The 12,133-nt window shown below is 35.4% G+C and overlaps 1 protein-coding gene across 1 annotated transcript in view; it reads left to right on the forward strand.

Moving 5' to 3' along the window:
- NBAS (NBAS subunit of NRZ tethering complex) overlaps positions 1 to 12,133 on the forward strand; it is a 328,999-nt gene that overhangs the window by 138,155 nt on the left and 178,711 nt on the right. Inside the window, exon 26 of the mRNA XM_058551762.1 lies at positions 6,478 to 6,611. Coding sequence (XP_058407745.1) covers positions 6,478 to 6,611 — 134 coding nt within the window. The remainder of the gene's footprint in view (positions 1 to 6,477; positions 6,612 to 12,133) is intronic.

Here is a 12,133-nt window from a genome sequence, read left to right on the forward strand (position 1 = left end):
TACCCTGGCCTTTCTTAGCAATCTGAAGTCCTCTAAGGTATATGGTCATAGACCAGTGTAATCAAGATAAAAAGGAAACCATTGTTTAGTTAACCTGACACTTTTTTTGGTTTCTGGAATGGTTGTCTGTCAGAAATATATCTGATCATTGGCTATTTAAAATTTTCCATCTTCTCATTAGCAGTTTCCGCTTAGTATTCTGATTTTAAATTTGTGGCAGTTTACTATGAGCCAAGGGTGGGTTGCTTATGACAGCAGAATACTATGTGAGAAACAGGATGGATTGAATATGAATGTTTTATGAGGAAGAAAGAAATGACTTTAAATTCTTTCTGGTAATCTTGTTTGTGATACTTCTTCCTTACAAAGTATTGTAAATCCTTTGTATGTAGTCAGCTTTTTGTTGTTTTTACTTGGCAATTTAACATGTGCCTTTTTAATAAAACATAGCCATTTGCCTTTCTTGAAATATGTAAACATCAAAGCAGAGAACAATGGTGTTTCTGGGTTCTTCCTTTCCAATCCAGCCTCTGTAATTCTATCAATGTTATCTTTCCACGACACAAGTTTGATCATGTCGTGATCTATGGAAAATCTCCAGTGGCTTACCATTGCCTACGGGGTAAACGTTGGGCTCTCTAGAGTGGCTTGGAAGGTTCTTGGCTGTCTGCTTCTTGTTTGCCTCTTCAGCCTCATTTCCCTCCATGAATGTGCTAGTTCATTCACCTCTTCACCCTATTAGGTTCTTTCTTGCCTGTTTGTGTTTTTATAGGTTGCTTCCTTTGTTTGGGCTGGTCAGCCCCCCTTTCCTTCATTTGACAAATACCCACCTCTCCTTCAAGATCCTGCTGTCTAAGAGTTCCTCTACTATGAAACCTTCCATGACATACCTGTGCTATGACAGGGCTTCTACCTGCCTCTTCAGTAACCTGTATCACACTGTTTTGTAATTGTTTGCTCATATGTTTGTGTCTCCCTCCCTTTGTTTCCTGTATATGTTCTCTATGTCTCATGTATCTCTGTATTACCAGGGACTAGCACAGTGCCTTGTAGAGAGCAAGTGCTCAGTAAATTTTGGCAGAGCAGATGAATGGATGATTGAAACTGGGTTTCATTATGATGCTTTAGATCACTTGATTACATTGTTTTCCTTTACTAGTATTGTGCTTGGAGCATTGTCTTTATTTTATTTTATTTGACCATTTACATAATGAATATACCTTGGATTTGCCATAAATCATGCACAAAGTATTTTTAATAACATAACAGCAGCAATGATTTCTGTATCAGACAGCTTAGGCTAAGTTATGCTGCATTAACAAATGACCTCCTAATCTTAGTAGCTTACAACAGCAAACATTCATTTCTCACAAGTGTCATATAGGCTGTGGTTGGGCTTCTGCTGCCTTCCATGTCTTATTCCTTCCAGGACTGAGGCTGAAAGAGCAGTCCTCTTTTCTAACTTGTGGCACAGGAAAAAGAATGAAGTACAACCACACAGTGACTCTTAAAACTTAGCTCAAAGTGTCTCAATTTACTTCTCACATTTCATAGGCCAAAGGAAGTTTGTGGCCAAGCCTGACGTTAACGGAGCAAGGAAGAATGATCCTCTCTTAGGAAAAGGGGAGTGAATAATTGGGAACAATGATACAAATACAAATTTGTCTTTTTAACGATCTCATGTGCTTCAAAGGCTTCCTCTCTTTTAAACATCCTGATTTTAAGCCATTGCTCTTTGCTTGAATCCCCCTTTTGAGACTGAAACTTGTTAAGAAACTTGGGCAAGTCTGGATAGAGATGACTTGGGAATAAAATATTCTGCCTTCTCATATTGTTCTCTGTCTTCTATACTAGTATTTTTTGAATGTATCTGTGCATCATAACTATGTGGATTTAAAAGAAAAATACAGTTTTCTAGGCCCAACTCAGATGTAACGGATTAGAATTTGGGGAGTAGGCTTCTGGAGTATGCATTTGACAGTTTATCCAGTGATTCTGATGGAAAGTCAGTTATATGTGTTGCAAATAATTCCCAGTCTTGCTTTGCTATTCCCACTGTTCTCTTAGTCGTGAAGATCACTTTAATCCGATCAGGGCTTGAGCTGTTTCACGTTTCAAAAAGACTGTCCTGTTTCCAGTTCTCCCATATTCCTGGGGTGTGGTCCTTCAGGGGTCTGAATTGGAAACATTGGATACTTAGTAGGCCCTTCTCCTTGTAGATCCTTGACTATAATGGGATAAATGGGAACATCTACTTAACACTTTACAGTCTTGACTGCAATTTCCTGCTTGCCTACTTTTGGCCCACACTCCTTAGGAAATTGAAACATGCCTCTGGAATTGTGCTGTTCAGTATGGTAGCTGCTAGCCACATGTGGCTATATAAATTAAAATATAATAAAATTAAAAATTCAGTTACCCAGTCTAACTAGTTTTCTATGTTATTCCCAGTATTTTGCAGTTAAAAACAGTGCTACAATGAATAACCTTGTTCATATTTATTTTTGTGTTATTGGTATATCTTCAAGGTATATTCCTACAAGGGATTTCCTGGGTCTAAAGGCAGGGTTGTGTTGGTATTGCCAGATTTCTTTTCACAGGAGTTGTTCCAGTTTACATTTCCACCAGCATTGTATGAGCCTACCTGTTTTTCCACAACTTTGCAAACAGAATTTGTTGTCATATTTAAAATTTTGCCAGTGTGATAGGTGAAAAATGGTATTTCAGTTTGTTTTAATTTGCACTTCTCTAATTATGAGTGAATTTGAACATTTTCTCATATATTTGAGAGGCATTATCTTTTTTGTGAATTGTCTATTCCTGCCTTGTTTCCATTTTCACTTGGATTTTTGTTCCTTTGTGCCTTAATTTTTGGAAATTCGTATATGTTAGTGTAATTAGCCCTTTTTCTGTGGTATATATGGTGACTATTTCTCCCAGTTGGTAGGTTGTCTTTTGATTTTGTTTATGGTGTATTGTGTCAGGCAAAATTTCTTACATTTTGTTTTTGTGTGGTCAAGTTAATCAATCTTTTTTTTTTTTTTATTGCTTGCATATTTTGAGCCATGGTGAGGAAGCCTTTTCTTACTACAAGGTTAAAAGAGAAATCACTCATGGTTTCTTCTAGTACTTGCATGGTTTTATTTTTGTGTTTAGATCCCTAACCTATTTGGAGTTTCTTCTTTTACATGGTGTGAGATATGGATCTAAATTTATGATTTCCCAAATGGCTACTTAGTTGTCCCAGTACCGTTTATTAAGAAATTTATCTTTACCTGAGTGATCTGGGATGCCACCTTTGTCATATAGCAAATTTCCATTTGTTTTGGGTCTAATTCTAGAGTTTCTGTATTGTATTACTTGTCTGTTTGTCTGTCCATGCACTAGTACCACACTGTTTTAATTATAGAGATTTTATCGTGTGTTTTTAAAGTCTGGTAAGGGTAGTATTCTGTTGTGTTTTTTTTTTCCAGTTTTTTTTTTTTTTTCTGGCTCTTCTTGTATGTTTGTTTTTCGTTCAGAACTTGAGTATAATGTTTAGCTACCCTCTTCAAGAATAGAGATATCATTCTATTTGTTCATATCTTTCTCACTGTATTTCAGGAGTGTTTAAAATTTTTCCTCATATAGGTGTTGTACATTTCTTGTTGAATTTATTCCTAAGCATTTAATTTTCTTTGTTTATATCATAAATGGAGATTTCTTTACCCTCATTTCCTCTAATTACTCTGTTTACTGTTTGTGTATATGAAAGCTGTTGCTTTTGTATAATTTTGTATTCTGCTACTTCACTAATTTCTTGATTCTCTGGGGTTTTCTGTGCATCCTATCTTATCATCTGTTGTTCTTTTTCTAGATGTCTATAATGGATAATTTTAAGACTTTTTTTTTTTTAATTATGACTTTCTTATGTTTTACCTTGATATGCAATATGGAAGATAATCTGCTGCTCATAGTGGGAGGACTTATTTCATTGGCTTCTTGGAAAGTCCTAGATGGTCTCTCTTCTCTTAGCTTGAGATGAGGTAAATGATGGTTTAGTAGTCACCACTGGGATATTAGGACAGGAATGATGGAAATAAGAAGTGTGTCTTACACTATATGAAGTTAAACATCTTGTAGAGAGTCTAACAGGGCAAGAATGAAAAGTGTCTTAAAGATTTGATTGTTATGATTCATGTACACAATACGTTATATTAAGAAAGATATGCTGAGTGGCATAGGAAGAGAACAAAAAGGTACCATAGGAATGCAGAGAGGAAAAAGGACCTATGTATGAGAGTAGTGTGAGGATTTATTCATTGGACCAGCATTTATTGAGCATATGCAAGAGACTATAGAAATCTGGGACAGTCCAACTGAAGTCAAAGCCAAGTGGAGATAAAACTGGATTATTAGGGAGGTTTTAGATAGGGCAAGACTAATTTCCTCAAGAAGACTTTCTAGGTGGGAGTAGAATAAGACAAGGAGACACAATCAAACTAATACATTTTTAGATAAAGTCAAGTTATCTAACTTGAATTAACTAAAACTTTGTGTAAAAAGGTAGCGGTTTATAGGACCAGAAAAGCGGATTGGCACAAGGCCATGAAGGAGCTTGGGTGGAAGGCAAAAAGTTTATTCTTTACCTTTCACATTGAAGGACGGCTAAAGGGTTTTCATCAGAAGGTTTTGAACATATGTGATCAAATATGGACTCTAGAACATTTAACTTGCAAGTGACACTTTAATGTCTCAGGGAGGGAAAGACAGGAAGCAGGAAGAACAAGGAAAACATCAGGGACTTTGGCTTCTGTTTCAGCTGGTTTCCCAAATTGTTCCCTGACTGAAACTGGTTTCAGTTTTTTCATCTTCCTCATATGCTTTCTTACCATATACGAGTTGTTTGTTACCATGTTTTCTCGGTCTCTTCCGTTCTTCCTATATGTGCAGTTCTTCTGCAGGGTTGTGAGAGCCCGTGTTGCTTAGCCTACGCTCTGGAGCTGGTTGCCTGCATTTGAATCCTGGCTGGACCATGACCAGCTCTGTGCCTTGAGCAAGTTGTTTGTCCTCTCAGTGCCTCAGTTCCCCCTTTATGTAAAATAGAAATAGTGCTAGTACTAACCTTACAGGGTTTAGGTCACTTTCTATATAGGCTACACTGTTTCCCATTGCAAATCAGATTCCCATTTTTTGAGCATTTTCTGGGATATAAAAATAACAAATTTGTGTCTTATATTTATTAATTCATAAGTCCTCAAAATGGAATTTATGAATTAATGAATTAATGCGTGTAAAGCACTTAGGAACAGTACCTGGCACACAATAAGAAATCAGGAAAAGTTAGCTGTTTTTATTAATTTTTAATAGTCCTTTTGTTGTGCCAGGTTGTCCCTATTTCACCAGTTTGTCTCTGCAACCTTGGGTAACTCTTTGTCAAATGTTGATGTCAAATTAATGATATATATTTTTATTAATACCTTGAAGAAATGTATATAAATCCTTTAACCCAGCTACTTTAGGAAACTTTATTTCCGTGGTAACCTTGAATGTTTCTTCTTTCCATCCATTGATATGATTTTTCTACTGAGAAAATGCCTTTGTTCGGCACCTTCTCTTCATGACTTTCCTATCTGTTTTGTGAGTTTCTACTAAAATGTTGAAAACCAATAGATCTTTATTATGGAAATTATCTTCAACTTATTTTGTTGTTGAAAAGGGCTCTAAGAAAATAGTTTGGAACTTCCATTTTCATTTCTGTACTGGTAATAATACAAGCATTCTACATGTATTAATTTATTTAATGCTTACAACAATGCTATTAGCAAGATGTTAATATCCAGTTTTATAGATGAGAAAAATAAGACACAAATTTGTTATTTTTATATCCCAGAAAATGCTCAAAAAATGGGAATCTCATTTGCAATGGGAAACAGTGGCTCCTATATAGAAGGTGACCTAAAGTAACCATCTTTCTGCATCAGAAATATGGTGTATGTTCTGTGATTTGAATATTACTGTATTACAATGCAACTTCTTTTGAATAGAATGTCAATACTGTTTAGTTAAATGACTAATATATAATGCATACTGAAAAATAGTAAGTTCAAACATCTCTGAACGTTACTTAAGGAATTTTATATGTTTTTGTAATTGAAAAACATAAAATTTGTTGTTTTTAATGAATTGCCTTTTTAATTCACTGTGTTTCTTCTATATACTTTATCTTGAATGGGTCATAAATTGAAGAATCTGTTTTCAGCAGATGCAGAGCTTATGGGTACAAATTATCTTTTCTAGCTGATTCTGTAATTAAAATATGATTTCATTTAGAATTATTAAAGATCCCAAAAGTCTGTAAGTGAAAGAAAAATCAAGATTTGTTCCTGCAGCTGATTAATTGCACTGTTTAATATTCTATTGACAGTGGTGCTGGGATATGGAAAAACTGACTGTAAATCTATTGACATTTAGTACAGCATGCTTTATTTTCTCTAGCTGCAGCAAAAAATTATTCCTGATCAGGACCAACTGATGGCAGTAGCACTAGAGTGCATCTATACCTGTGAGCGAACTGACCAGCTCTCTCTTTGCTATGACATATTAGAATGTCTGCCACAAAGAGGATACGGGTAAGAATCCACCGTGTGCCAGTCTTACTGTTGTGTCTTTATTCTAACAGTGAAAATGAGAACGTTGCTTCCGTGAGTGTTCATTATAGAGAATTCTTGGAATATATATAATAATCTTGGAAAAAATATAAAGAAGAAATTGAAATCATCTGCAAACCTGTTGCCTAGAGATAAACTTTTGTTTTTCTCACAGTATACAGGAAGTCACTATACTTTTGTCAGTCTTGATAATTAATTATCAATTAAAAAACAAACAAAAATACCACCACTACAACAGCAAAAAATATTTTTTTAAGTGAATAGACAGTGATATCTCTTCGTTTTAAGTCATGTTTCTAATTAAGCGTTTTTCATATTTATGCACTAGTTGTATTTCTTCTATGAATTGTTCTTGGCCCTTACCTTTAATAATCCTTTTAAGTAGTAATGTATTGATATAAGTCATTTATTATTTTTTCTTTCAGTTTTATTGAGATACTATTAACATGTCATACTGTATAAGTTTAAGGTGTATACAATAATGACTTTACTTACATATATTCTGAAGTGATTACCGTGATAAGTTTAGTTAACATCCGTTATCTCATACAGATCCCAAAAAAAGAAAAAAAAAGTTTTTCCCTTGTAATGAGAACTTTTAGGATTTACTCTTCCTCAACTTTGAAATATAACATACAGCAGTTGTTAACTATAGTCATCATGTTATACATTACATCCCTAGTCCTTATTTATCTTATAATTGGAAGTTTGTATCTTTTGACCACCTTCCTCCAATTCCTCCTCTCCCTAACCGCTGCATCTAGTAACCACAAATCTAATCTTTTTTTCTGTGAGTTTGGTGTTTTGTTTTTTTTAAATTAGATTCCACATATAAGTGAGATCATACAGTATTTGTCTTTCTCTGTCTGACTTATTTCACTTAGCATAATGCCCTCACGGTCCATCCATGTTGTTGTAAATGGCAGGATTTTCTTCTTTTTTTATGGCTGAATAGTGTTCCATATACATAACATATATTCCATAATAGTATTCCATATACATACATATACGTATATATATACATATATATACACACACACATATATATACATATACCACATTTTCTTTGTCCATTCATCTGTTGGTGGACACTTAGGTTGTTTCTATGTCTTGGCTGTTGTAAATAATGCTACAGTGAACATGGAGGTGCAGATATCTTTTCAAGTTAGTGATTTATTTTCTTTGGATGTATAACCGGAAGTGGAATTGCTGGATCATATAGTAGTTCTATTTTTAACTTTTTGAGGAATGAATATACATAATTCTTAACTGGGCTTGTGTTTAAATAGAAATTTATGTAACATTCTATTGGATCATTTAGTTGTATGCAAATCGGATTTGTATTTTCTCTTTGGAAGTCAGGCAACAAGCGTTCCTTTAATCACTCTTTTAAAATCTATTGTATATTATAAATTTTACATCTGGAGAAGTTAATAATATCACATGAAAGAGCACTGAACGTAAAAGAAGTGGACGTGTTTCTAAGCTTGTGTGATTTCAGCCGAGTCACTTAACTTCTCTGGTCATTAGTTTCCTTATTTGAAAATCAGATATTTAGACAAGAAGTCCTCCTCGTGCTCTTTCTTTTTCTCTTTGCTGTTTCTTTTTCTCTTCTCCTTTTCTTCTGTTCTCCCTCTCTCTTTTCTTTTCAAGGAAATTTTTATTTTTTGTGAAATGAATGATAGAAGTCACCAGTTTTGCAACCCACTGTGAAATAATTGTTCATGCAGTCATTGGTGGTACTAGAAGCAGGTTAAAGATTGATGGGAAAAGGAGATTTGCATGGTACATAGTATTACCCCAGCAACTATTTTTTATTTTTTTGTAATTTCAAAGGGGAAATTTACCTTTATAAAGTTGAAGTCTGACTGCCATCACCTTTAATCAAGTTATCAAATATGGCATCACTTGTAGTCAGACAGCCTGGCATTATGTGCCTCCTGGTGAAATGCAGTGTGAAGTAAAATTGTTTATGTTGAATCTAATCAATCCTTTTAGCCGAACTTTTAGTTTACACTAAATGCAGGGAATAGCAGAACAAGTTAAATAACAGCATGAAGAAAAAAACCAGATGAATACAGAATGTGAGATATTCTATAAGTCAACTGGTCTTTTCACTTTGAAAAGTCAGTATCATGGAGAAAAATAAATTGGTGGGGTTGGGGAGGTGCTGTTTTAAAATCATGGAGTCCAAAGGGACATAATCCCCTTCTAGTTTTTAACTAGAAAATAATGTATGAACTAGTTGAAATTTAGGGAATCGGAAGACTTGTAATAGATAAACAGCTGTTGGCTGCCCCACCTTCCCCATCCCTGGATACTTGTCTTCTAAAAGCCAAACAGTCACTATAGATAATGTTTTTCTTCTTTGCTTTACCTGCCTCCTTTAAAATATTATGCTCATATTGCTATTTATTGATTTTGCAATTTTAGATGATTATTGACTTCCTTTTATGGAAGTCTACCCTTCTCCCATATCTACTTCTGCTACCATTTTTTTGGGTAGTTAAAGCAGTATTTCTATCACTATGATTATGTTAATATTATTTACACAGAACTTGGTATGATTATATTTCCTTTTTATACAACTTTTTTTTTCCTAGATGGGATAATTTCCTTTTTTGTTGTTTTCTTTGTTTCCATTTATCTCCCTCACTCTCCTGACAGAAGTGTAGAACTTCTTTCCTTGGTCAGAGATATCTAATAATCTCTTCTTTCCCTTTTCACTTCTTCTCTCCCTCTCTTCCTTTTGAAATATCCTTCTTGGAATTGTTTTTTCTCTTGCTTCAGTATGAATTAACTGTTCTCTATTCTGCTGCACAGCTGTCATCCTGGGACTTTTGTTTGCCTCTCTCTTGGGCTGCAGTTGCATTTCTGGGATTTCTTAGCTTCTCCTTTCTTTACTTATTGCCTCATTTTGATTTCCTCATTTCAACACAATCTTGAATAGCTTCCTATCAAAGATTGCATGGAAGGCGTGTTTATTTAAGACTCTCACATGTCAGAAAAATATCGTAGTTGCACTATTACGCTTGATAGAAGGCTTGGCTGTATGTTGATTTCTAGGTTTATAATCCTTTACCTTGTGAATTTTGAAGGCATTACTCTTGTCTTCTCCTTCCAGTATTTTTGAGAAGTCCAATGCCATTCTGAATCACTACTGTATATGTGGCTTTTTTTTTTTTTCTTTTTGGAATATTTCAGACCTTCTCTTCTTCTCTAATGTTTTGAAATATCATAAGGATGTGTTTTATTGTGAATCTAAATTCACTCTGTTGTTTATTTAAATAGTGTGTTCCAATCTGGAAACTCACGTCCTTGGGACCTTTGGAAAATTTTTTAATATTTTTTCCTTGATAAGTTTCCTTGATCAGTTTATTTGCACTTTCCTCTTTTTTTAAAGTTTGTTTTTCTTCCTTTTTTATTTCTTTGCTGCCCTTTTAATTTGAAACCGGCAAACAGTTAGCCATTGATGATTAAGCAGCTAGTAAGTATTGGGGATCAGAATTGGCCACCTCAAAATATGTCTCTGCCTGAATGACACTTTGGCCCCCACCCCCACTAACTGACCGAAGGAGTTTGGGATGGGAGGCCTGCCCCCAGGACAGGCCATTACCATAGACATCTCCGGGTATCTGGGTGGGTCTGTGCTAAGCCCATTCTTAGTTCTGCTTGCCCTTTTTAAGAGATATTTACATTTGTAGAGAAGATCTCCGTTTGTAAAGGTATCTTCTTCCCTGTACTAGGAAGAAGAGGGGGATGGCCTTACCTAGAAATTTATTAGAACAGAAGGCAAGGACTTAAATCTGAATGATAAACTTACCCATTGTTAACTGTGCTGTTTAGGCAACATGCTACCTGACTCCCACTAGGTTCCTATAGGTAACATCCCCCTGGAGCTGGGGTCGCCATGGTAATGGGTGTTTGAGCTATTTTTTTCAGGAACTGAACCCCTTGTCCACTTCAGGCTGGATTGAGACCACCAGCCCATCAACTGGGCCCACGCAGACATGTGTCCCGTAAGTGACCTTTTGACAGCAAGAGGTTGGAACTCCACCCTCAGGGCACGCTAATGCCGCCATTCTGTGAACATGCCTCTTACGAAGAGGCATGAAGCCTGACTACGCTTGCACAGATCATCAGTTAGCTCATCTCTCCTCACCTCCGATCGTTTCAGACCAACCACCTTGCCCCCTTCCCCATAAATATCCCTGAGTCTCTATTTTTGGGGAAGTGTATTTGAGATTCAGTCTCCCGTTTCCACACTTGGCTGCCTTGTGGTTAATATACCCTCTCTCTGCAGTCTTGTCGTCTCGGTGATTGGCTTTCTGGGCGGCAGGCAAAAACGGACCTGGTGCGGTAACAAATTCTTTTTTCCATGTTTTAACCTTTTGTTAAATGATCTAGACGATTTCTTCAGTTTTATCTCCTAATCCATCTTTTGAAGTATAGAATTTATTTTGGCTTTCTTATTTGAGTTTCAAAAACCTTTTCTTTTCCTCTTTAAAACAAAGTAGTAATCTAGTCTTATTTTGCAGGTGCATAAATACCCTGATACTCCCTGCATTACCCTCACCCCCACCATGATTTCTGATTTCTCGTATTCTGTTTGTTTGCATCTCTGCCTTTACTGTTAGGGACTTTCTTCCATGTGTAATGATTCTTGACCATTAATTTATATCTAAGACACTGAAAGCTGATTGGAAATCTTGTGACAAGCTGAAGCCTTTCATTATGGGAGTGCTTGGGAAATTGCTTCATATGTGAGCAGCTAGATTGTCAGTCTTGTTTCAATTTTGATTTTTGGGGGTAGTGTAATCTTAGATTTTGTTATGTTACGGAAATATTACGTAGTTTGTAGATTCTGACCATTCATGTCTCATCATCAAGGGGCTAAGTTCTGACCACCAAGAGGGAATCAAAGCAATTGTTCCCAGAGGCTGACAAGAGATGTAGAGTCCTCTCCTTAACATCTACCTCAGAGAGAAGTGGTGGGGGTTTGTTCCTTACATGGCCTCTCTGTCAACCTGAGGCCTTCTTTGTTGTCTCTGAATCAGCTAGGTAAAATCATTGACTTGCAACTGATGTAATTTTTAAAAATAAATGTATTAGACTTTGTTTTTCAGTAAGATCAAATAAGCATAAATATCAATTAGAGCTTATCTTATTAATTTTTAAACAGTAATTTGTCTACCATGAGGAGATAGTCATGCTATCAACACAGTGATGTGATCAAAAGAACGTTTTGTATGTAGGCATTACAGTTAGGGAATTAGTCTATTTATTTTCAAAGAGTGTGTAGGCTAAGAAATGTGTCTTTTGTGTATGTGTGGCTGAAAGCTTTTTTGATTTCAGATTAATGATTTCTAATCTATCAGATTTTTTTTGTAAACACAAAAAATAGTTTGATACTCTTTTTGTTCTATTTATTTCTTGATGATTGTATTGCACAATTATAATTATCTAAATAATTTGTAGTGATA

Source organism: Diceros bicornis, chromosome 12 (assembly GCF_020826845.1).
Source record: "Diceros bicornis minor isolate mBicDic1 chromosome 12, mDicBic1.mat.cur, whole genome shotgun sequence".
NCBI classification, from domain to species: Eukaryota; Metazoa; Chordata; class Mammalia; order Perissodactyla; family Rhinocerotidae; genus Diceros; species Diceros bicornis.